Source organism: Theobroma cacao, chromosome 8 (genome assembly GCF_000208745.1).
Source record: "Theobroma cacao cultivar B97-61/B2 chromosome 8, Criollo_cocoa_genome_V2, whole genome shotgun sequence".
NCBI lineage: Eukaryota > Viridiplantae > Streptophyta > Magnoliopsida > Malvales > Malvaceae > Theobroma > Theobroma cacao.
Window position 1 is genome coordinate 18,649,817 of NC_030857.1, and position 26,997 is coordinate 18,676,813.

General features: G+C 35.4%; 4 protein-coding genes across 4 annotated transcripts; all 4 read left to right on the plus strand.

Moving 5' to 3' along the window:
* LOC18593112 (putative 1-phosphatidylinositol-3-phosphate 5-kinase FAB1D) lies at window positions 1,284-11,510 on the plus strand. The gene is made up of 13 exons (XM_007020170.2): window positions 1,284-1,492; window positions 2,962-3,236; window positions 3,324-3,357; window positions 3,491-4,198; window positions 4,632-4,776; window positions 4,859-5,218; window positions 6,113-6,982; window positions 7,295-7,623; window positions 8,038-8,164; window positions 8,302-8,457; window positions 8,817-10,310; window positions 10,385-10,651; window positions 10,890-11,510. The coding sequence occupies exons 2-13, from the start codon at window positions 2,996-2,998 to the stop codon at window positions 11,235-11,237; spliced, it is 5,079 nt and encodes a 1,692-aa protein (XP_007020232.2). The 5' UTR covers window positions 1,284-1,492; window positions 2,962-2,995; the 3' UTR covers window positions 11,238-11,510.
* Window positions 11,886-13,158, plus strand: LOC18593113. The gene has a single exon (XM_007020171.2). It carries the CDS (start codon window positions 12,207-12,209, stop codon window positions 12,879-12,881), a length of 675 nt encoding a protein of 224 aa, XP_007020233.1. The 5' UTR covers window positions 11,886-12,206; the 3' UTR covers window positions 12,882-13,158.
* LOC18593114 lies at window positions 17,344-17,859 on the plus strand. The gene has a single exon (XM_018126062.1). The coding sequence runs from the start codon at window positions 17,383-17,385 to the stop codon at window positions 17,680-17,682; it is 300 nt and encodes a 99-aa protein (XP_017981551.1). The 5' UTR covers window positions 17,344-17,382; the 3' UTR covers window positions 17,683-17,859.
* On the plus strand, window positions 17,958-21,991 carry LOC18593115 (probable arabinosyltransferase ARAD1). Its single transcript, XM_007020173.2, has 3 exons — window positions 17,958-18,912; window positions 20,809-21,062; window positions 21,292-21,991. The coding sequence occupies exons 1-3, from the start codon at window positions 18,288-18,290 to the stop codon at window positions 21,841-21,843; spliced, it is 1,431 nt and encodes a 476-aa protein (XP_007020235.2). The 5' UTR covers window positions 17,958-18,287; the 3' UTR covers window positions 21,844-21,991.

A 26,997-nucleotide genomic window follows, 5' to 3' on the forward strand; every position in this document is an offset into this window, starting at 1 on the left:
AATATATTACGCCTATTATTGGATTAGACCTTTACATTCTATCATATATTATTGCAACTTACTTGTAACGTATAAACAACAAATTTTGATTGAATATTTCTCGATTTTGGGTCCATTAATTGTTTTCCACAAGAACTCGACTTCTCATTAATCAAGATCTCGTTAACAACTTAAATTAAAGGGTGTTGATGACAGAATATTCTATCAATATTTAGTCAAAAACATTTGGAGCGGATAAATCAAAATATTCCCTAACTAGGAATGACAATCAGCAAATGGCACAGTAGTCATAGACTCCTTAGCTAATAATTTGTATATTGCATCAAAAAATATGAAAAATTTCTATTAATATTAGTAAAAATGTGAAAAGACCTATAACCTAGTTATGGGTGAAATGGAAAGAAACATTAAATTGGTAGCCATAAATGCACAATCTTCCAAATTGATGCCATGCCATTTCTTCCTTGTACACGTTTATCCTTGTTCATACATTCCATATATTTCAGATATCCAAATCTTGTCTATTTGACTCTTGCATATGACTTTTCAAGATTTGCTCTTCCTCTTTCCAACTCTCCTTTTTTGACTTTTAACGAAAGAAAATAGTATTATTACAAAATATGACGTAAACTTATTACTTTGAAATATAGAAGCAAGGTTAGGTTAATTCATCAATCAATCATGACAATCAAGATTAGCCACGAGCTAAGATTCCCCTAATTCAAACTTTGACTGTAATCTCATAGCTCGAAGCAATGGGACCTCAATAGCAATTAAGGTTAACCCTTAGATATGGTCTAATGTGACGTAATGCGATTATGGTTTGTTAGTTTTAAGTCCTTTTCAAGTTTAGCAAGTGTTTTAGTATAGATTCAATTAATTAATCCTCGATTTAATCGTTCTTAATTAGTTACAAATTAGTATAACTTGATCCTAATTAATGAATTAGACTTATCTAGCCTGGTTTTCTCAAATAGGCTTAGTTCATCAAGAACTAGTCATGATACTCATTCATGCATGCAATGTTATCTTTGCTCTCCCTTTTTTCCACCCCAAAATGTAAAATAAAAAATAAAAAAACAAAAAATAAAAAAAAGTACTAGGGACATAACTGCAAAATATATTATTTAAACAATTTAATAAATGTAAATTCAAAAAAGAAAAAAATTTTGAATAGTGAAGTGGACCCCACTCTTAAATACCTTTCTTCAAATTTCTTCTTTTTTAGTTCTCATTCTTTCTTCATTCTTCCCTTCATTGTTTTCTTTCTTTCTTTCCTTTTTTTCCCCTCTCTCTCTCTGTCTACACTTTGTGGACTCATTTCTATTGTATCCTTCACTTTTTCCTGGCAAAGGAAAAAAATAAAATCTTTGCTTTCTGAGTAGAGAAAAGAAAAGAAAATAAAAAAACCCAATAAACAAGTTTCCATTATGCTTGGGATTGGATTAGAGGTCATCATACCCAAATCTTTGTTCTTTGGATTGCTTTGACAGTAAGTAATAATATTTTTAGCTTCTGTCTTTCAGTTTTTGCTGCCTTAATTTTGGGTTCATTGAGTTTCTTGTTTTTTTTTTTGGGTTTTAGTTTGACTTCTTTTTCCCTTTTTAAATTGTTTATTTCAGAGCTAGACATGGCAGCTTTGTTTTTGTTTTTTGGAAAAATTTTAAGCAGTTGCCATTTTGGAAATTCAAAGATTGATGCTCTGGAGATTTTATCCAATTGTCAGATCAACTGACTTTAAAAAGCAATTTTCTTTTTCCTTTTCTCTCTCTCATCTGGTGAGTGCATTCAAGCTATTTTGTTTGATCAGTTGGTCAAGTTATCTTTTCTTTCTTAGAGATTGCAATTCAGCATTGGCTGTTGGTAACACCCTTTTCTTCTTGTTATCTCTTAATTAGCTTAAGGGAGTATTTTTTTTGTCCTTTTGACTTGTTACTTGGATTCCTGGTATATGCATGTTATTATTATTTTTTGACCCTTTTTTTGAATTGCAGTATGTTGTCACTGTTTTCAATGAACAGTGGTCGATCTGATACTATGTTCTCTGTTTAGTCTATTTTTATTTCAATGGATTTGATTTTTTTAGGGACCAGTAATTTTAAGTATTTGGAATCTGATGGTTTTTTTGGACATAACAAAGGGAGCCTTTTGAATCTGATTTTAGGCATGGGTTTAGTGTATGGTTATTACAATTCTTTTATCCTTTTTATTCTCATCTCAGTTGTTTTCTCTGGAATTTTTAGGAATTTGTCCCTATGATTTATGTTCCTTTTGATCTCTATAAAGATGGATTCCTTCTGTTCTCAGCATAAATAGTACTGAATAGAAGCAATACTCTTGAAGTTTACCGATTCATTTGGGATAATTTTGAAATGTATCTAGAATTGCAGAATTATTTGTGAACATGGATAGAAGTATTATCGAAGTTTTTAGTTTATGTATTTTTAGTAAGACTTGTACTATCATTCTAAGATTTGCTGCGTGTTATCAGTAACAAATTGTGTTTAAAAACTGGGAATGTTTGGTATACTTCTTTAGCTGCTGGTGAAATTTTTGATACACTATCCTGCTCTTTTTTTCAAGAACTACTGCATACATGTACTGGATACTGGATTGATGTGGTCTTTCTTTGCATCTATTCTTTTCTAGCAAGCTAGCCTTTAAAAAAAAACCATTGGTAAAACACAAAGAAATCATTAGTTTAGTTCACATAGAATTGTACTTTTGGTTTTCTTTTATGCTGACTATCTTATGTTTTGATCAAATGAGTTTTATTATGTAAATTTTCTTAGAGCGATTATTTTCTGATTTGCAAGTAAATTTAAATCCTATGACTGCCTTACAAAAGTGTTTGGTAATTGGTTTACCCAAATATTGGATCCTAATGTTTTACTCGAGTGATTAGAACAGTTTACATTATTTTCGATATCAAACTTACCTTTTCTCCCCTTATCCAAATAGGTGATTGAATTTTCTGGAGTTATTATTGCATCAAATGTGTAGCATGTGTCATCACTGTGGTGCTGAAGTTACAAAGTCCAATGAGGACAAGAGGAAACAGGAGAATAGTAATGCTTTAATTTCAAGTAATGGAGACACCATTTGGTCTTGTAAATTATGTTGGGAGAGGCAAGGAAGAGAATTTGTAAAGCGGGATGGTGTTAGTCCTTCTGCAACACCAATGATCAGTCCAACTACTTCATTGTCTAGCAGTGATCGCTCATATTCTAGCTGCAGTAAGTCTCTATCTCTTTTCTATTTGCTAATTTGTTTCCATTACAGTTTAAGCTAAATGTTTTAAATTTTGTCTTTTGTTCCATCAGGTGATTTTTCAGTTGATATAAACTCATATGATCGGTAGGTCCCCTTATTTGCGTGGTGCTGTTATACTACTATTCACTATTAACTGGAGTCTTGCGATCATATATGTGTGCGTGAGTGTGTATATAAGCGTATATTTATGTATTTCTTTATATTTTATAATTGTCAGGGGTGACCAAGAGGAAGGTTCAAGAAATAGTCATGGGGAGCTCAATTGTCTGCCAAATGGCCGATTGCAGCACCTGAACTCAGGAGGTCCCAGGAACAGAGTTGATAGCTTGAACATGATGGCAGAAAGCAACTTGAGGGATAAGAAAAATAGCAATGATTTGGATATAGTTAGAGATGTGGAGATAACAGAAGCTAGTAATGAGCTAGAAGCAAAAGAAAATGTTGTTGAAAGTTCTTCTCGATCCTTTGACAAAGAAAGTGGAGTTTCTCAGTCTATTAATGGTGAAATGGATACCCAAATTTGGGAACCTCCAGAACCTGAAGATCCAGAGGATGACTTGGAGGGTACTGTGGCTTATGATGACGATGACGATGATGAGTGTGCAGATGGCACAAAATGGGGAAAGCCAAGTTCCTTGTGCCATATTGAAGATGAGGGTAATGGAAGCTTCAGGTTTAAAGAAGAAAAACAAAGGGCCATGGAAGAGGTGATAAATGGGAAGTTAAAACCTATTGTCAGTCAACTTCTTAAATCTGTGGGTGTTGCCAGTTCTGTGAATGATGGTGATAGTTGGGTGGATATAGTTACTTCTTTATCTTGGGAAGCAGCTCTGTTTCTGAAGCCTGATGCTATTGATGGAAAGGCAATGGGTCCAGACGGATATGTGAAAGTAAAATGCATTGCAACTGGTTCTCGCGGTCAAAGGTGATTTGTTTTCAATGTAATATATTTAGAAAGTACATTGCTCCTGCTTATGGATTTTTCTTCAATAAGTAATCTGGTTTTACATTGAAGAGACAAATAGGTTTTATTTCACCATTTATGTTTCTTTTAAAGATTGAAGGGTGGTGGTCTTGTGCTCTTATGAATGCATCCTGTCCAGATAGTTCTTACAAGACATGCTATAAACATCTGTTACCTCCATAAAATCTAATAGAGGAAGAGAATACTGGTTACTCTGCCCTTTTCCTTTGTATTGGTAGCATGTAAATAGTTGTCTTCTTTTCTAAACTTTAACTGCGTTTTAGTTGAATGAACATATAAGAGCACGCATGAAAATAACATTTAGCATGCTTTATTTGGAAAACCCCTTTTTATAAGTTGGCAGAATTGCACCTTTTTATTGTTTGTTTTGCAGCCAATTAATCAAGGGCTTGGTCTTTAAAAAGCATGCTGCTCATAAGCACATGCAAACTAAATACAAGAATCCAAAACTGTTATTAATTCAGGGAGTTCTTGGTCAGTCCTCAAGTGGGTTGTCTTCATTCAGTTCACTAGACGAGGTAACTTGGCAGAAACAAACTCTGTCTTTGTAATGCAGAAGCATATTACTGCTTGTTTCTGATTGTGTGTGCATAAAAACAGGAAAAAGGTCATCTGAAATCTTTAATTGAGATGATAGATATGTGTCATCCAAATGTGATTTTGGTGGAGAAAACTGTTTCACGTGATGTCCAAGAGTGTATCCTTGCCAAAGGAATCACACTGGTGTTTGACATGAAGCTACATCGTCTTGAGAGAGTTGCTCGTTGTACTGGCTCACCAATCATACCATCTGATACTTTGATGAATCAAAAGCTAAAGCAGTCTGACTCCTTTAAGCAGTGTGACTCCTTTCATATAGAAAAGTTTGTAGAGGAACATGCTTGTTTTGGTGAAGGGGGAAAACGGCCAACTAAAACGTTAATGTTCCTTGAGGGCTGTCCTAAACATCTTGGTTGCACTGTAAGTTGATGACTTCTTCTTTCCTTTTTTAATTGTTTTTGGCAGTAGTCAGGATGCACTGGCATGCTTTTGTTGCAAACACACATGCACTTGTGCATGCTAAGCAAAATAGAGTTAGATGGTGAATGTGGCCCATGTTTATATGGTCAGATTAGTGGGCACAGTTGGAAAAATGTAAATAAGCAGTTGTAATCAAAAGATTCATTCCTGTGACAACTTACCACGTATCTCTGGTCATAAAACTTCTTGATACGAAGTTATCAAAACATTCTCCTGGCTTTATTTTTTGCAGTTTGAAGATTAATGAGGTTGATAAGGCCTTGAACTTCAAACTTAATTAAACAAAGCTATTGAAAGTTCCAGTTTAATACATAGTAAATTAACTAATTAAATTGATAATCTCTTAGGCTCTTATAAATAGCGAATTTTCTGTATGTTGTTAGTTTTAAATATAGTAATATATTAAAACTAGAGCCTCGTATGTTGATATGTTAAGAAAAAGCTCCTTGCTATGGTCTCTATTCCTTTCCCTAGAAATATTCTACTCTTTATAGCGTATGGTCTTTCTGTATTAAGTAAAATGCTGCTTTTCTTTTTTTAACCCATTTCTTTACACTTCAGCAATGTGTAATTGTTTATGCAGAGTGTTGTTCAGGGGTAGTCTTTTCTTTCTTTTGGGGTTGGTTAAACGTGGATGTCTTCTGCTTGAGTTTCTTTTGCATCATTAATAATTATTCCTCTTGTTTCTCAAGAACAACTTGTGTTTGATAGCTGGACTTAAAGATGTTTGACCTGATGCTATCTGCCTGATAATAAGCTCCCTCCTACTTATTTCTTTATTTGCATACTCCTGGTTATGTACTTCCTCGTTGACTTGGTATCATGGTATTGCAGATTTTGCTGAAAGGAAGTCATTCTGAAGAACTAAAAAAGATCAAGTGTGTGGTGCAGTATGCTGTTGTCATGGCATATCATTTAATCCTTGAAACTTCTTTCCTTATTGATCAAAAGGCAATGTTCTCTACAATTCCTTTCACTGGAATAGCTGATGTGTTGCCAATAGATCGGGATTCCTGTCCCACAGAAACTGGTAATTTGAGGGTTCCTTGCCTTCATGAGTCTACAACTGAAACTGGATCACATGCAAATGACATTCCCTATTTGAATGGGTTCTGTGAAGAATCTAACCACACAAATGGGGAAATGGATGGTGATCAAATTGCGAAGTCAGGATTAGACTACAGTTCAGCGTTATCTTTGGAGCCATATAATCCAGCCATTTTGTCTGGGTTGTCATCTATTTCTGCCTCTCTGAAGAAAGTTATAGGAAACAGTTTCCCTCTTGCATCCACTGCTCCTTATCGGTCATTGTCTGCATATTTTGGGTTAAATGGGAGAGAATCCAAGCTCACAGAAGCAGTGCCCGCAATGAATAGTTTTGAGGCCTCAGAGCAATTTGATGCGGAATCTAAAAGTAGTCCTGATGGAGAGAAATCTGTTGATGATGGAGAATCCCAATCTTTTCTGGCTTCCTCTGAAGCCCTACTTAATTTGAAAGTTAATGGTGATGATAATGAAGAAAAAATGCAAAATAAGGAGGACATCAACACAATGTTGGATTCACAAAGTATTTTGGTTCTTATGTCTAGCCGGAATGCCTTAAGGGGGACTATTTGTGAGCAAAGCCATTTTAGCCATATCATGTTCTATAGGAATTTTGATGTTCCCCTTGGAAAGTTCCTTCAAGATAATTTACTTAATCAGGTATCTGGGATCTACATTTATTAGGGATTTTTTTTATTACTAATGCCGTTTTCTCCAAAATGTGATTCTTGATGAGTCAAGTTTGGTTATGTTGCCACTGATCTAAACTATTGGAGCTATGAATTTTTATCTTGTCATGTTACTAAATTTTGTTTTGGTGAATTCTTTGGTTATATAGTTTACCTTTTTAATTTCTAGAAACATAGGTAACCTTCAATTCTATTACGTGGTAGACTGCATTGGAAACCTAACTTTTTCTAAATGTGTGGTTCTATTGAATTTTCCACTGATTGAAACGTCTGCTTTGTGCAGAGAAGCCAGTGTGCCGTATGTGGTGAACTTCCAGAAGCTCACTTTTACTATTATGCGCATCATAATAAGCAGCTAACAATACAAGTTAAACAGCTTTCTAAGCATTTACCTGGGGAAGCAGAGGGAAAACTCTGGATGTGGTGTCGCTGTGGCAAGTGCAAAACTGGGAATGGAATTTCAAAATCTACAAAAAGAGTGCTAATTTCAACCACTGCACGTGGTCTCTCATTTGGAAAGTTCTTGGAGCTCAGCTTTTCTGACCGCTCTTCATCCAGTGGATTATCCAGCTGCAGCCATTCTATGCAGAGGGATTTCCTGTATTTCTTTGGGTATGGATTACTGTTTTGTTTTCATTTAATAATAAATTCTCAGTGCTCTCAAATGTATTTGTGAAATGGGAAAAATATGCCTTTCTGTTTGAGACTTGGGCTTTGATATTTTCAGTAACAGTTTGTGATTTTTTCATGCTTGTGACTATACTTATCGGCTAGAAGTTGGGGAGATTATATTGTGCATATGCTCAGGGACTTGTTCCATGTTAAGTTCTATTCTTGGCTTTTCTATGCTGGTCTTAGAATGTGGAACATTTTGCAAATTTTGGCAAAATGCTAACTCTTCCTATGGAGCTGTGTGATAATTATTAACTTCTGCTTGCTTTTCCTTCTACGTTCGGCTAAAAAAAGTTTAGAAACTCTCAAAGAACTACCTTCCTTATATTTCTTGTTTTGTTCATGGAACTGCAGGTTAGGCTCTATGGTTGCAATGTTTAGTTACTCTTCTGTTACCACTTATACTGTGTCTATGCCTCCCCAACAGCTTGAGTTTAGCAAGTCAATTAGACCAGATTGGCTGAAGGAAGAATATGAAAATGTATGTGCATATTCTATTTTCACTGTGCTTTGACTTTTGATATAATGTTTATTCTGTGATTAATTATATATTTGTCTTGTCCCTACCAACATTCACTTGTATTAATATATTTGAATTGGCATTGATATTTTCTTTAGGTGTACACGAAAGGGATGCTAATGTTCAGAGAGGTTGCAAGCTTTTTGGTGCAGATAAGGTCTCAGTTTGTGGGCTCAACTCTAAACCTTAAAGGCTCGTTAAAAGAGTTCTCTGACATTGAAGAGATGTTGAAATTGGAAGCTTCTGAATTTGAGGTTGGTTTTCTCTTCTTCTTTCTGATATGTTGTTGTGTGCCCTTGATTTTTTGTTTAGTCATCCACCACCCTCAAGCAAGTATTTTCTTCCTCAAATCTGTGTGAGATAGTTTGTCACATTTATTGTGAGTGTGTGGTTTTGTTTGTTTCCCTCATTTACACAAAATTACTGTCCCAAGCGAAAGTTGATTGTATATAAATTTTGCAATATTCATGATACAAATCAACAAACATAGTAAAATGAAGAATTTTCATTTATGGTGATTGTCTTGGCCTTTTGCTCTGCCAGGCTGTTTAAATCACTATTTAATTGAGTTTATGTTTCTCTGATCATTTATATTATTGGGCAAAAACTGCAGGTAAACATTCAGAATGTTGTTGTAAAGATTGGAGATTCAAACTTGGGTTCTCATAAACTCCTCAGCTTGAACCGACTAAGGTGGGACCTTCTTCTGGAATCATGCATTTGGGATCGACGCCTGTATTCTCTCCTCTTGCCTGATCCTACAGTAGTAGTCACTGGTGCCAGTAACAAAGCAGTGCCAGACCAACTGAAGTCGGATATGGGTAGCGCTGATGAAGAGGACAGTGGGACTGAAACTAACTCTGGAAATGGTGATCAAGGTTCTGATAATACTGGTAATTTGAAAGTTGAGCCAGGTTCATTTGTTGAAGGAAATGAATTTTCAGGTGATGAATTCTCTTTAGATATTCCTGTTCAAAAATCTGTAGGATGTGACAGCATGCATGGCAATTCCACTGTGCTTGAGAATATTGAAAAGCCAACAGTGGATGGTGTATGCCCTGTGAAATCATCCAACCACGAGTCCATTGCAACATCTAATATATCTGTTCATCCTCATTTTGGTGATGAGAATTATCAAGCAGAGGATGCACCTATGTCAGATCATTTACAAATGGATAGAACAATCTCAATTTCTTCAAATCTTGCAGACAATGATTTTATTGTTGATTCAAATGGATCTGGGAGGGGTGGATCCCCACGTTCATTTCTTTCCAGCTTAGAAAACCTAAATGGTTGGTTTTGGATGCCTTTTTCTGAAATCAGACAGATATATATGAGGGATCTTCTGAGAGGAAATGTCCCCAAGTTCGAATGTGTCAGTGGTCATACTCCAGTGCAAGTACCCACAGGCTATCAATTAATCAGGGAGGAAGGGTCAAGGCTACACATCCCCTTAGGAACTAATGATTTTATTGTGTCAGACTATGAGGGTGAACTCTCAAGTATAATTGCTTGTGCATTAACAATGCTGAAAGATCTGCCTGCTCTAATAGAAGCGTCCAATGAGGATGGCAGGAGAGATAAAATGATTGAAAGTTTACGTAGTCTCATTCGAGTTCCTACCATAACATCCTCGCATTGGTCTTCTAGTGGTTCATCTGATTCTGATTCTGTCTCTAGTCTGAGCATTTCTTCAGAAGAGTCACGCTTGTCTAGTTTTGATGGGTTGAACTTGTTGGATTCTCTACTTCCTCTTGATGCTCTTAACATAGAGGTTTCTCTAGGGGTTTCGAAATCACTTGGGAAGGGTAAATACTCAGTAATATGTTTATATGCTAATCGGTTCCGGGATCTTCGGGACAGGTGCTGCCCTTCAGAGCTTGATTATATTGCTTCGCTTAGCCGTTGTAGAAACTGGGATGCCAAAGGAGGGAAGAGCAAGTCCTTTTTTGCTAAAACACTTGATGACAGGTTTATTATAAAGGAAATTAAGAAGACGGAGTATGATTCATTTGAGAAGTTTGCTTTACATTATTTCAAGTACATGAATCAATCATTTGACTCTGGAAGCCAAACTTGCCTTGCTAAAGTTCTTGGAATTTATCAGGTTTGCTTTTATTTGTTTTTTCATCTGACTTTTAATTCTTTGCTTTTTTTCTTGAACATTTTAACATTTTGCAGGTGATAGTAAGACAGACAAAGACGGGGAAAGAGTCAAGGCATGAACTTATGGTGATGGAGAATCTTACCTTTGGTAGAAATATTACTCGCCAGTATGATCTTAAAGGGGCCTTGCATGCTCGATTTAATTCAGCTGCTGATGGTTCTGGAGATGTTCTTTTGGATCAGAACTTTGTCAATGACATGAATTCCTCTCCATTATATGTTAGTAATAAAGCCAAATGTCTCTTGCAACGGGCTGTATGGAATGACACAACTTTCCTAAATGTGAGTTTTTAGTTCTTTCAATTAGACTTTTGCTAAATTCTATTCTGAGAAGCAGCATTTGTTTTTTAAAAAAATTGCCCTTGAATCATATTTCAACACTTCTCTTTTCTCACCCCCCCAAAAAAGGAGAACATAAAAATAATTTGTTAGAACTTTTTTTTTTCCTGTCTTAGGTAATAATTCTCTAATTTGGAGTGAGTTATTGACTGACTGTGCCGTTGTTTTCTTTTATTTGCAGTCAATCAATGTAATGGATTATTCTTTACTTGTTGGGGTGGATACTCAGCGGCGGGAGCTTGTATGTGGGATTATTGATTATCTCAGGCAGTACACGTGGGACAAACAACTTGAGACGTGGGTTAAGTCTTCATTGGTTGTTCCTAAGAATGTGTTGCCGACTGTTATTTCTCCTAAGGAGTATAAGAAAAGATTCAGAAAGTTCATGTCGACATACTTTTTGAGTGTTCCAGATCATTGGTGCTCACAGGAATCCTCTGACCCCTGTGAACTTTGTGGCACCGGGGATGATGATTTATCTCAATCCAAGTCCCTAAAGCAAGCATACCTAAATGGGATTTCTACCTAGCTCATGTATACCTGGTTTCTCATTTTTTGTTCTTGAATTAGCCCTATTTTTACAGCCAGTTGAAAAATGGTGTGTACATATCTAACCCCATTATTGTGCAATTTTTAGCAAATTTCTGGGGATAGTTTTACTCCTATAGGTCCGCCATATCCATCTTAATGTTCATAATTTTGTACAGTCAAGTGAGGAATTGTAGAGAGCTGCGGTTATTGAAAGACTGATAATTTGAAATCAATGGAAAGTTTCAGCTATTGTTAATAGCATTTTGTCTTCTCGATGTCTTTTCTTTTAGTTATTTGCTATTCTTATGCATTTCTGCTATCAATAGCCTGTCAAATTTTTTAGTTGCTGCTATTATGAAACTCTTCTTTCTAGTCTGGGCTGTCTGATTTAACCTTCTTACTAACTAGCATGCTACTAAAGAAAGGAGCAAGTTTAACTTGTACACTTGGTCAGAAAATAGGGTTAGTTATATCCAGGATTTGAATTATACCCTGCATTCGTCAAACCAGTGGCTGAAGGGAAGAATAACAGCTGCTGCACGGTCTGGCACTCAAAACCAAGCACTCTTGTTTTCCAGGTTGCTGATCACTTTCAGATTCCATCCCGAAGCTTTAGTCTAGACTTCTTAGCAAAATCTATCAGCTGGAGTTTTATGGAAAATTTTTCAGTAGTTGCTCTTTTCTGTTGAATGATCGAAGTGTGTATTGATGAGATTCAAGCATCCAGTCTTCTGTGTCACAGTCCACAGTGAGCTGAGTTCCTAGCAAAGGCTTATAGATATGGTTTCTTCTGTGATACAAATGGCAAATTCTATCCTTCTGTCAAGCCGAAAGTAAATGCCGAAAGTAAGCCATGAGGAAGAATATTGTAGTATAAAAGCATAGGAATTAGGAAAGGAATTGATTCCCCTCCTAAACTTGAACAAAGAATAATCAAGTTCTTCCCAACACGTAATATAAACTTCTCATGGAAACCATGATTTTGCATTGCCTACATTTAGTCATGGAAAACCCGATCACCCAAGATCTCACTGAAAGCTTTCAACTCAAGGATGAATATCAATACCTTAAAGATGATGATGCAGATGAATCTCACTACATTTACATCATCAATGCAATCCTAAGTGGCACTGCCAGGCTCAATGTTCTCTTACCAACAGCGACCATCCTTGCTTTCACCATCTTTGCTCCTCTCCTAACCAATGATGGCCAGTGCACCTCTCTCAGCCGCTGGGTGATGGGTTCTTTTCTTGTCTTCCTGGCAGCTTCCTGTGTATTCTTCACATTCACAGACAGCTTCAGAACAGCCACGGGAAGGTTGTATTATGGGATAGCAACCTTCAGGGGCATTTGGACATTCAATGCTGGAAGGAAGAAACCTTGCATCCCATCAGATTACAAGCTGAGATGGTCTGATATCTTCCATGCTTGGCTTTCTTTGGTTGCATTTTTAGCCTTTGCAGGGTCCCACAGTGATGTTGCGGCGTGCTATTATCCAGGAATCCCAAGGAAGGTCACCAACACTGTTCCTCTCGTGGTGGGCTTTGTAGTAAGTGTTTTGTTTGTGGTGTTTCCTTCCAGGAGAAGGGGAATTGGGTATCCATTCATGTTGCTTAGGGAAGCCAGGTACTCTAGAGTTTGAAAGATGTTTTGGTTTCTTAATGCATAACTCCATCCTTGTACCTAGTATTGCTTTTTTTTTTTTTTGAAATTTGTAATGTTATAGATAATCGAGAAATCAAATTGAAATTGAACATGATTGGTAATATCTTTATGTACTGCGGGATGATGTACAATGATCATCATTTCAAACACAAAGGCTCTTCTGAAATAAAAAAGGACAGCAAGAATTTAGATGCTGGAGCCAATTGTATAAATCCTGCCTGACTATTGGAGTAATTTATGCTATAAAATGCGGAACGGAGAGGCCAATCCCTCCTCAATGTTTGGGATTCATCTCTCATCTATTAGTAATTTTGTAAGATTCTTTATATATCTCATAAGGGGTCTCGTATTAACGAAGAATTGAATAAACGAAGAATTAAATGATTCACGTTTTTAATCCAATAAATATATCTGTTAAATAAGTTAAAAAGATCTTATTTATAAATTTAAAACTCATCATATCTCTTATTGACAATGAGATTCGTGACATTTTCCTCTACTTATTCTATATCTTACTGATGCGCGGATTATAACTTCTTTTTTTACTCAATTATGTAAAATTTTCGATTTGATTTGAATTTATCTCAAATAAAATATGAGGTAAGGTTTAATACTATTTGTCACGAATTCATATTTTTAATCCATAAAATTTACTTATTAAGAGTTTTTTCCCAAGAAAAACACAAATGGCCAAGGTTACTAAAAATAGCATGTAAAATGTAAATGGTAAAGAAGCAGCATGCTCAGAAGTAGAAAGTAAAATTTTCAAAGTCAACGGATGTAGACGAAGAAAATAAATTTCTCCACCCTCCATACATGGATAAACATGATTGGTTCTTCAACAGTAACAAAGTGACAGCCGTGTCCCTTGGGCTCTCCTCGTCCACTCCAACAGAATCTTGATGCCTCGGCTCCTCCCCTCCCACACTGCTCCCCTTTTAACCCACTTAACCACTTGCACGGTTCCTTCTTTTAAGTCTCCCAGGAATCAACAACACATCAAAAGTAATAAAGCTTAACACACACTTCCATTAAGCCCAAAACTCGCCCGAAACTGAAACGAAAGAGTTCCGGGTAATAATTGTCTTTCCTCAGATCTCAGCTTCTGTTTGTTTGAATTCTTTTCTTTTCACTTATGTTTATTGTGTGGGTTTTTGTTCATGTATAGCTTAACATATACTTTCTTGCTTTTCTTGGATTGTTGGGTTCTGGTTTGTTTGTGTTCTTAAGCTCAGAAATATGGTTTTCATTTGTTGGGAACCCGAAATAGGAAGGTTTTCTAGAGATGGGTTTCTTTTTTTATAGTCTCTTTCATAACTGCAAAAGTGAAAAGGGAGGTAATTGAATTGCATTGATATTCATTTTTTAGGGTTTTGGGTTGTTGAAATGTTGGATATGATTTGCATATTGAACTATAAGTGTAAGGGGATGAAGTGGTCTTGTGTTGGATTATGAGGTAAATAAGGCATAGTTTGATGGATAATTGGTTGTAATAATGAATGTAAACGACTATTCTTTGGACTTTTTTGTTGTATTGCCATTTGGGCAATTTATTATATCATGCACAAATTGCAGTTTAGTGTTTTGCATATGAGATTTGATCATAAACTTTTGGAAAGGGCATATCTTAAGAGGGATAGTGTGGTATAAATATTGCAAGGCTAGCAAGGCTGTTGGGCCATAGTTTTTCTGATGCACTGTGTAGGGTTTGTAGGAAAATCATAGTGCATTGATAAACATATTCCTCTCCTTTCATACATCCAACATGCTTGTGATTCTAGCATGATTGTTGGGCTATAGGTCTTCTGATGCACTGTGTAGGGTTTGCAGGAAAATCATAGTGCATGAATAAACATATTCCTCTCCTTTCATGCATCCTACATGCTTGTGATTCTAGCATGATTGGAGTCATTCTATTTCCTTTTAAGAATCAGCTCAATAGATCATTTGATTATTGGTATAATTTGTATAGGTCTGCATGTGCACTTATAAATGAGATTGTCATCCTTGAAACTGAGAAAACAAGTTTGATTGTATATACCACATCTTTAGTATAGCATGAATCTCTTCTTGTGCATCATCAATAGAGCTGGGAACTACTACATGCCAATTTTGGTGGAAAGACCTGCTAAGAAAGTTGCTTATTTGTTTGCCATTGTTTGCTTTGGTCTTTTGATGTTGATTGGGATATGGGGTGATATTCGATTGTAGTCATTTAGATAAAGGACGAGGGGCTCCCCTCACCGGAACATCTTTAGGTATTTACATTTGTTCGATACGTCAGTGAGTTAGATGCTTTCGTCTTTTTTATTCACAAAGAATGATGCACATTTAAGATATTTTCTAGCATTTTGTATACCCATTTATGTGTGGGTAACATAAGAAATATCTAAGGAAAGGGAAATTAATGCTTTAATCAGCGGAAACTTTGATAGTGGAAGACATAACAATGATGGTAGACACACATGTGCATACATGCAAACATATGGAGATAGGGTTCTTCCTGTTGGTAGTCCTCAGAAATTTGATGATGCTTGGCAATTTGCTTCTTAGGCATTATGATTTTGTTAATGGAAAACCTTCTTGCAGATTCTGCTATTTTCCTCGGAGATGTGGTTTATCAAAGGTTAAAGTTAAAATCTACCAATAGCCTGTGGTAGAGAAGGTAACAAGTGAAGGATGTTAGTATAGCAGACAGGGCTTAATTTTAGAATTTTAGCTTTACATTCATGAAACAGCTAGCTTAATAAGCAGTCAAATCACTGTTGGTGAACTGAGAAATGTTCTGGTTTATCTAGAATTTCAAAAATTAAGAATTGCTCTCTGGTTTAGCTTGTTATTTGGAAGTTGGACAATATCATGTTCTAAAGCTTAAGTTTTAGTTGGGACTCTTCCCCTGCCTTTTTTGTTGGCTAATTGTTGAAAAAAAAATGCAGGAATGCCATCAAGGCTTACAGTGTAAGAGTTATGCATTTTGCTTTCAATGTACCATAGGCTTTGATAAGTGGACTAGAATTCACTATGGAAACACTGTTTCTTTTGGGTTAAGATACTACATAAGCCCCTGAGCTATCTCGAATTTCTTAGAAAAGCTCCTATCATTTCATTGTACCCAAATAAGCCCCTATCCTATGATTTTTACCCAGTTAAGCACTTACGTTGACGATAAGATTTCACATGACACATGACTTTAGTGGCTGTTAAGCTTATGGCTAGCTGGCATCCTTTGTACTCGTGGTAGATGATGTGGCTTTTTTGACATGGTGAAATTGGATTAGAGTGACCATGTCTTGGAGAGAAATTTTCCCACTTAGCCAATTTCACAATGTTAGAAAAGCCACATCACTATCCACATATGTAGAAAATGTCAGTTGATCAATGATTGTTAAGGTCACGTGGTACAAATGACATCTTTTCGTCAACATAAGGATCTATCTGGACACAAATTATACAATAGGGGCTTGTTTATAAAAAGTGAGAAAGTTCTAGGGCTTGTTTAGTATTATAGCCTTTCTTTTTATATCTTATTAAGATTTGAACTGAAATCATGCCCCGGTTCTATCGAACATGTTTATCAATTTTTTACAGTTTAGGGTCTATCAAGCCACATTCTTTATCTTGTTTGAACTTCAAATAATGGCTGAAGAGGTTATATGAAAGATCTTGTTATTTTCTCTAATGTTGGCTAAGAAAATAATGAACCATATCTGTGGTTTACTTGTTAAATTACTCGAAAGAAAGGCCAAGTAGTCTTTCTACCTTGCATTGAATTTGGAATGCACAATATGCTTGAAATAGTTCAATACTTTTTCTAAGTTTCATGGTTTACAATCATATGCACACTTTTCTGGTTTTATCTTCTATATATTCTGCTTAATCAAGATTCATAGTCTCCATGTTGGGCTCAACTTAGTTTTTTGTGATCTTTTTGCATTCTGTCTACAACATCTTAGACTTAATCATTGAACATGCTTCAAAAGGAAAAATGAAAAACAAAAAACAAGTGTAAGTCTTTCAGGAAGTGGTACTGCCAACTTGATATAAATTCAGGCAACTGGGTCAAAAACCATTGAGTTATTCTCCATGATGATTGTTAACATTGAATGATAATGACAGTCAGGTTTGCAGTTCCTCTTAGAGTAATTACTTTAGTTTTGCTTGTTATAGATGCTGTGTATGTACTTCAAAATGATCAGATAAATGAACTATTAGCTTCTTTAGCCTCTTTCTTCGACATTATTCTTTATGCTGCTGCGCTGTTGTAAATTTGTTTATTTAAATTTAACAGTTACATTTCTGTTTTGTTTATGAAACATTTAACATTGATTCGTTAGCAGCTTTTTCTATTTGAATTCTGCTTTCAATAATATATAATGAACATATGCTATGGAACATTTACACTATATCTTCTTATATCTGTTTGTATTATCACAGGATAAAAAGGCAATCTCTGGTTTGAGGGTCTTCAAGGCCGAAACATGAGTCTTGCATGTCTGGTGTGTCATAGTGTGGAAAGTCCGTCTCACTCTTTTAGGAGTTACTCTGTTTCAAGTTCAGATAACGAGGGAAGATGTTCAGCCATTGCTAACTGCTTGGCCCGAAAGTCATCTCTTCCAGCTGGGAGACCAACTATACCATCAACCTCCAAAGTGACCCCACAACCAAATTTTCAGAACAGCGTTGGAATGGCAGGCCCCCCACGGCTGGTGCGTAGTCGTGCTGTGAGGAGGGATCTTGTGAGAGACTGGAATTTTGACGAGGTTGTGATGGAGCGCTAGTTTGTTTAGTGTGAGGTAGGAGAGTGTCGGGCACTCTCCTCTTTGGGATAGCGTTAGAACCTTAATCCTTTGCCTCTCTATTTTGTAATAGTTTGCTGTGGGTGCAACTGAACTTTTCTGCTAGAAGAGCATGTGTATCAATCTGAGTAATATTGAATGTGCAAAACATTTAACATTTCCTTGCTGTCATTTGCTTCTTTATGGTTTGGGTCTTGGTACAGCCATGGCTTACAGTCTGTATAACTTCCTCATCCCACTACAATTTTGGGTTAGACAGGGTGGAACAGAGCAAGCCAGGATACAGCACAGAGGCTCTTTTATGTCCCTTGTGCCAGCTGGGGCAGTCATCATTTCCCCCTCGTGGGAAACATCTGCCTCCATTTTACTAAAAAATAATAATCTGACTTGAGTTGAGACCACTCAAAACAACCTTCCTCCAAAACAACCTCTTATTGTAAGCTGACCGAAATACCCAAATCTAAAAGCATCCTTTTCAAATTCAATACAACCCCTCACGGTCACAGCCGAAGCTCCCTAGCCAAAATGAATGAATGAAGCGCACAAGTTAGAAGGAAACTAAGGAGCAAAGCAAAGGAGGAGAAACAATGGCGATGAAAAGCAGCTCTACAGCAAAATCTCTGTTTCTCACTTTCACTCTCCTCTCCCTTCTCTCCCTTTCTCTCTTCATCTTCTTGTTCTTCACTTCCCCTACTACTCAACCTACAACTTCCCTTTCCCAAACTACCCTCCCTTCCTTCCAGAACTCCATCAAAGTGTACGTAGCCAACCTTCCGAGATCCCTCAACTATGGCTTACTCGAACAATACTGGGCTTCCAATCACCCCGATTCTCGAATCCCCGCCGACCCGGACCATCAGATCCCAGGTACCCATTTCTCCAAATCCACCAAATACCCTCCTTATCCTGAGAATCCATTGATCAAGCAATACAGTGCGGAGTACTGGATCCTTAGTGACCTGGAAACCCCTGGAGAGCTGAGAACTGGATCTTTTGCTAAAAGGGTTTTTGATGTTAGCGAGGCTGATGTTGTTTTTGTTCCTTTTTTTGCTACCCTGAGTGCCGAGATGGAGTTGGGATCGGGAAGCGGTGCGTTTAAGAAGAAAGCTGGAAATGGAGATTACTCGAGGCAAAAGGAAGTGGTGGATTTTGTGAGGAAAACTGATGCTTGGAAACGGTCTGGAGGACGGGATCATGTTTTCGTTCTCACTGGTAATGTGCTTAATTTTGAGTATATTTTGTATTCTTTTAAATCCATATGTTTATTGCTTAATTTCTTATTCTGAGTTTTTCTTTTTGTTGAATGTATTGGGATTTAGTTATTTAGGCTGTTTAGTTGTTACCTTTTCTATTTGTTTTTCCTTCCCGAAAGTCATTCAAGAAGCTTAATTGTTGTCTTAATTGATTCAAAATGAATATTGTGACTAAATTTCAGTACTGATTTCAACCTGATTATGTTATAAAAAGCAAAATACTGAATTTTGGTCTCCCAAAAATATTGCATTTTTTTTTAATTTTCTAAAACTAGTACTACTTGCTTCGAAGGACGATTTGTGCTATAGACTTGTTGCTTTCTGTGTTTCTAATCGCAAAAAGAAAGTGGCAATATAGCAATCATACAGCACCTTAGTCAGTAGTGTTTTGATTGGTTAGTCTTACCGGCAACTATTTCCTGTCATTGTGGACTTGGCTGTAGACTTGAGGATGGATTCTTTGAGTTTCCTTGATATTTGTTCTTGGATGGATAGGTTTTATTGGGCGATGGAAAGTGGAGTAACTTGTGTTTTTATTTTTTATTTTTTTTGAAAAGCAACTTGTGTTTTTATTTAGTCCTAAGATTTATATTTTTCTACCATTTGATAGCTAGTTTGTTAGTCATTAGCAGCTAGAAGAATATGATTATAAGTAGTGATCTTGGAGGGGTGGTTGGTCTGCTTGGATTAGGAAAATATGTGGGATTTGTAAACATGTTAAAGGAACAAGCACTCATTGCCTAAAGAAATAGTAAAATGATTTTAAGAAGAAAGTACTTGGAACTGCTTCCACAGTTTCTTTTCAGGGTACCAACATGTTCTTTGTTGGTGCAAGGCTCACAACATTAGCTCTTAAGCTTTAGAAGACAACATCTTTTTATTTATGCGTTGTATGGATGCATCATCCTAGTTGCTATTCTTGTGTTAGGGAGTCCTCTACTGATATGCTGATCATTTTGTGCACGATAGTAATTTTTTTAGTTCAATGCAAATTAAGCTTGTAGCCTGTATTGAAGATGGTTGCACAGCTGCTGTGCAATTTTCATAGAAAATCATTGACAATGATATCTGACACCAAATTGCTGTGTTTGATAGAAGACTGCTACTATTGTATGAAAGTGCCCTTGATGAAGGTCAGATTTTAAGGCAGAGGATAGCATGGTTGTCAATTTTGTGTAATTAGTCTTGTGATGACATAGAAGGTAGTTTAGGACAAAGTGAGGTGTAGACAGTTAAGCCGAGCCCAAATTGGTCACAAAAGAGAGATAGAGGTTTCAGACAGCCAAAAAGGGGAAGAGTCGTGTGTCATTCAGCTTGTTTAGAAAGGGGTGGCCTATTGCCCAAGGTCTAGCATTTTCAAATTTATTTAGCTAGCTTTTTAAGTTTTCAAAAATTGGTGTTAGGTATATATTGGTTGAAATCTGTGCCCCTCAGTAACAATCTTAGAAGGAATAAGAGAAACTGATTCAGGTGGGCTGTTTTGTTAGCTTTGATGTCTTACAGCTTCTGTAAACTGTTTATTGTCTTGTAGCTTGTAGGTTATACACCGTTCCTACTCCTCTAACTTTTATGGTTTAATTGTGTAATCCACTTTCCCTTTTTTTTTCTTTTTCTTTCTATATCATTGTTGACTACTTACTTTGAAAATACTGTGCCATGTAGGGTCAATTATACTAAAATATGCCATGCCTTTGAAATTGGCTCTTCATATAAGAATATAGTGATTTGTTGATAATTTACCATCAGTGCCTAAAAAAGAAGGAAAAAAGTGGGAAATTATTATGCATGCTTTACAGCTTATGATTTAGTCTCTGGATTGTCAGGTTATGTTAAACCTTGAGGCATTCTTTGGCAGACCCAGTTGCAATGTGGCATTTCAGAGTAGAGACAGCCCCAGCTATTTTACTGGTTGTGGATTTTGGTGGGTGGTTTAGGCTTGATACTAAATCATTCAATGGTAACTCATCAGACATGATACATCACACCCAAGTTTCATTGCTTAAAGACGTGATTGTTCCATATACCCATCTGCTTCCTAGGTTGCAGTTGTCAGAAAACAAGAAACGACAAACCCTCCTTTATTTTAAGGGAGCTAAACACAGGCACCGGGTTAGTATCTAACAACCTAACATTGGAGCTAGCTGCATATCATCATATAAATTAAAATTGTTTTACTTGATTGTTGTTTACCTTTAACTGTATGCTGAGGGTTAAGACATTTCAGCTTTGAGCTTCCTTTATTATGTTGTTAATTTCAGGCTGGCTTTATCACAATTCTTGCTGAAATATTTGTCTTTCCTCTGCTTGACTGTGTTGTCAATGTTATTAAAATTTTCAGGGAGGCCTAGTTCGAGAAAAATTATGGGACTTGTTGGTTAACGAACCAGGAGTTATTATGGAAGAAGGGTTCCCTAATGCTACTGGAAGAGAGCAGTCAATTGAGGGGATGAGATCATCAGAGTTCTGCTTGCACCCGGCTGGTGATACTCCCACTTCATGCCGACTTTTTGATGCCATCCAAAGTCTTTGTATTCCTGTGATTGTCAGCGACAATATTGAGCTCCCCTTTGAAGGGATGGTGGATTACTCAACATTTTCACTTTTTGTGGCAGTCAGTGATGCTTTGAGACCAAATTGGCTTGTTGCTCATCTTAGAAGTTTTGCTGAAAAACGTAGGGATGAATTCCGTCAGAATATGGGCAAGGTGCAGCCTATTTTTGTGTATGATAATGGCCATCCGGGTGGCATTGGGCCAATTCCTTCTGATGGTGCTGTAAATCACATTTGGAAAAAGGTTCATCAAAAATTGCCAGCGATTAAGGAAGCCATTGTTCGAGAGAAAAGAAAACCAGCGGGTATATCTATTCCACTTCGATGCCATTGTACCTGAATGCATGATTCTTTTCTTCTTTTTTGGCACTTGATTCTGTTTCAACTTGCATAATGCTATGGTTGTTTGACACAATGAAAAGTTCAAATCTATAAATTATAATGAAATTGTTATAGCAAGCCATTTTATTTACTTGTTGCTTGTCTCAGGGCATTGCATTTTTTGTCCTTATATATCCCTATTGTCCTTCATTGTTTCTAAATCTCAATTACATACGGTTTAAGAGTTTGATCTCTATTTGTTTAGGTCAAATTTGGGATTGCCTTGAATAGTGTTGTTTGAAAATTTTGAGTGTTTGATATTAATGTGAAAAAGGGTTGTGGAGAGTAAAAATATATGAAAAGAACATTGATGTTAAAAAACATGAGTATTTTCTTTTATTTTTAAATAATTACTGTTACTATGTACCAAAAAATAATTATTTTGAAACTAAAATTTAAAAATGCTCACTGAAACAACATTTAAATTTTTTTTAAAAAATAAAATTACTTTAAACTAAAAATTTTAATAGTTATATTTTCATTATATATTTTTATTTTTTTGCAATGTGTTAAAATTTAATTTAAATTCAAATATTCGAATAATTAAAAGGATAATTTTATAATTTTAAAATAAATATAAATGAGTATTTTGATCATTTAATAGTTAAAAATGCTCTTAACAATCGCAAAAGTGTATGTGTATGTCATTTAGGAATTGCTAACATTGTCGTAAAATTTACACACACGCAAGTGTATGTGGCGCATAAGTAACATAGTTGTAAGCAAGTATGTCTCTACAGGAAATTGTATCTAAATTCTCGTTAATAACTAAAATTGGGCATCTTAATCTTATCAAAGTAATTCTAATTTGACAATTAATTAAAAATGAAATTAAAAGAAACAAGCTAAATTAGAGAATTAATGCTAAAAAGTGCTAGAGAGTTAGTGAATTAAGGTCTAAGATTGAGGAATTACTGCACCTTTCATTTGAATTTAATCTCCTTCTTTATACTTATATCAATAGGTTGGTTTCTAGCTTAGAATTTAAATTTATTTACAAGTATCTATCGAGATGTTGTAAACATACCTATAATAATTAATTCTCCATATATATATATATGTAAATTAATTAAAATAGGTTCACTAAGCTTATGCTATAAATTTGGTTGCACATGATATTTAGGTATATTTCTATCCTAAAGACTAATCAAATCACCTAAACTCTAAGTGAAGTGAACACATACTATTTAAACACTTGATCTATTTTAAACTCCTTTTGTCAAATTACATTTAGGAACCCAAATCAATCAATTGTTGATAAAATAATTAAAAGTAATAAGCATAGATTTGAAATAAACAACATAATACCCATTAATAATAAATAAATAAAATTAAAATATTCAAACTACATGAAGAAGTCAACCACAATCTTAAAAAAAATATATATATATATAACTCATCATACTTTTAGTAAAGTTCAATATTCTCATAAAATAAATCATTTCTAAAATAAAAGATAGAGAGAAAAAGAGTAAACTAGTGACAGAAATGAGCTGTTGCAGCTGATGAAACCCAATCTTTCTTGATTTCTCCCCCTTTCCTCTTTTGTAGAAAGCTGTTCTTCTTTTTCCTGAAGGTTGCTTTGACTTCTGGTCTTTCAGCCACAAAAGACCCCTTTTTAAACCCCTCTACATAGGTCTCCAATTTAAAAGATCAGAGGGTGCAGGATTTCTAAGTTACGTGTCGGCGCCACAGCGCTGGGAGCATGGCACCGTGACGCTAAGGCTGCAGCCTTGCGGTAATTTGGGTGACTGGGGTGGCGTCGCAGCGCTAGGAGCATGGCGCCATGCTTGCTGTCCCATGGCCTAGCTTGGCTGAACAGAGGTGGTGCCGCGGTGCTGAAGCTACTGTGTTGTTGCTCTGTGCTTTCCAGCCTCAAAGCTGTCCCTACTGCAGTTCAGTCATTTCCCATGTGATTTTTGGATATGATCTGATTGGAATTAGGCAATGTGATAAACACAAAAGTTGTAGAATTTTCATTTAGCTTTCTAGTGGTTTAAAAATCATGGCAATCGGATATTTGTAGCTCAAGTTGCACTCAAAACACCGCAGCATGTTCAGTACAAATCTGCACCTAGCCATCCTTGCATGAATCATTGCCGCTTAAGCCCTTTTCATTTGTGGACCTTCAAAACAAGGGACTAAATCAATAGAAGTTAAAATTAAACATTTCAACCTACAAATGAGCTAAAATAACTGAAATTAAGTTGACTTAATATGCTTTCATTAACTTAAAAAAAACAATTAAAACAATTAAAAGAACTTAAACTACATCTAGAACTCGAGAACCTAGCTATTTTAACGTCCAAAATATGACAAGATAACTCTATGTAATAGAGTTATCAATCATTTAATTTGATTCTCGAAATTATGGCACTTTATTTTGATCCCAACAATTGATGTTAATACTGATAGTAAAGTACTATCATCGATAAAAAGGTGAAAGAAGTAAAAATACTTGCAAAAGGAAAGCTTTTAGTTAGGTTTATTTAGGAAATTGATATAAATGTAAGTGCTAAATCTGAAAAGAGACTTTGAGTCTTTATACATGCAAAAGGATGCACCAATTGCTAAGTTCTCTAACAGGATTACATTAATTATTAATAAAATCAGGGTACTTGGTGAAGATTTTCCTGATAGCAGAATTGTTGGAAAAGTAATTGTGAAACTTCCTTCGAGGTTTGAGTCTAAAATCTCCTCTCTTGAAGAGTCCAAGGATTTCTTTATTATTTCTCTTGCAGAACTAATGAGTGCTCTTTAAGCACAAGAGTAAAATAAGGCTCTCAAACAAGACAAGGTCACTAAAAGTGCTTTTCAAATGCAAAGCCAATAATCTGACAAAGGAAAAAAAATTAGTTTAGTAAGAAGAACAAAGGGTAGAATGGAGAGAAAAACAATAAGGAATGGTCCAAACAGAAGAAATATCCAAGTTGCACACATTGCCAGAAGACAACACATCTGGAAAAGTATTGCTGGTGGAGGCCTGATGCAAAGTGTGGCAACTGCAAGCAACCTAGGCACATCACCAAAGTATACAACTCCTCAGTCAAGATTGGAAATGGTGATCTCGTGCAAGTAAAAAGAAAAGGCTCTATTGCAATAACAACATGAAAGGGTATCAAATTGATCTCTAATGTGTTATATGTGCCTAATCTCAGTCAAAATTTACTGAGATTGGACAAATGCTTGAAAGAATCAATTCTTTAGAATTCAAAAACAATACTTGCACTATTTTTGATCCTATTGGAACTGAATTGCTATGTGTTAATATGAAAAGCAAGAGTTTTGCAGTTTCTTAGAATAGCAGTCTTCTCAATGTAACTCGTGAATGCCATAAGAAGCAAGAACCCTAACCAATCAAGCTCTTGGCTTTAACGGTAGTATACATGTTTTCACTTGAACCTTTTTGCAAATGAGAGAGATTTTAACTATACTTCTGTGCTTACAAAAGGAGACAATGTTTTTCATTTTCCATTTTTCATAAGGATGGTTGAATCACACATTTGAAAAATTGCTTCAAAAACAATTTTTTTTTCTTCACAAAGTAGGTGACGGCACACAAAGAGAAAACCCTTTTTTTTTGACAACTCCTTCTCTTCATATGTGGAAAAATAGTTAAAAAAGATTTATATAGTTAGGTTAAAACTAACTTTAATTTTGCAATAAGGCCCATCAAATTATAACATATTACAATATAGGCTCATAACTTAATTAAACTATTTTAATTAAGCCTAATAGAAATTAAATTGAAATAATTTCCTTTATATTATTGCAATTTTGGCATTATAATTATATATATTATGCTCAAAGCTTAATTAAATTCTTTTTAATTAAGTTTATAGAAATTAATTACCTAGCGTATGATTTAAGTTTAACTTAAATCATCACTTTCCCAATTTTATTCAAATGCAATCATTGTGTGTGACTTATTAGGTTCTTAACATATTAGCAATGGAATTGATTTATGACTTAATTGATTAATATAAATTTTAATCAATTAATTTATAATCAATTCCATAAACCAAGATTGACATTTAGTAATGCATCATGGCCACCTAATTGTTAGGAGAGTCAAAAGGTTCTTTGACAACCTTTCAGTGTATAGTCTATTAGTGTAATTCATTCTCTTATCATATATTTTAAAGATGATAAGAGCTAGGTATAGTATCTACTCTTATTGACTTCCATATTCGTTCCTGTAGTCACATCATTAGTTTTATAGAGAGTTATGAAACCCTTTTATAATCTCCAAGTCATCTTGGCCAAGGACTTCAATAAGCTAATGTTAACCAAGAGTTGATAGGATATGTCCTTTAAAACACTTAAGGTGATGATTCCTATCTTGACTATTCATTTGCCTTCACATGCTTCATACTATACCTATAAGCATCTTGTTTAACCATATTCGGTTAGGCACCCATAGGGATGAATTTAAAGCATAACACTCTACATATAAGAGAACTTGGTGTCTCAAGTTTAGAGAATATTTATACGACTAATACATGAGAAGTGTTGCATAAACAATAGAGTGTATTAACAAATGCACTCTTCATGACGGGTCATGTTCAGTGACCTTACTCTCCTAGGTAAGTACCTACATTCTAGTTTCAAGTATCTCTATACTTCAATATATGTGATCGATTGCTTACTTTCAAAGTAATGAATATAGAATGTATGAGTCTTTAAGCGTCATCGATGTCCAGTCTCAATGGTACATTGATCAAGAATATTTTGAGATTATGCTTTGATGCATAGGGATCTCATTACTGCAACCCATTATGATTCACTTGCAAGGCATATTAATCTCTTGTACTTCATCTAATTAGACTTATAACTTATTATAATTAATGTCTTATTGATGAAGAAAAACATTTAATCATTTAATATGAATGATATTATTACATGATTGGAACTAAGTCTTGACCAATCTCAACTGGTTGCAGGGCTCATCGCCACACTTTCAAACTATGTTAAGTATTTAGACATTTCAAAAGCAAATGCATGGGAGTTTTTAACATGAATAATTTAAGGAAAAAACTCATTCAAGCAATTTTGATCATTTTTATCGTTTCAAAACTATAATTAATTTAAAGCTTATAAAGCTAACACGCAT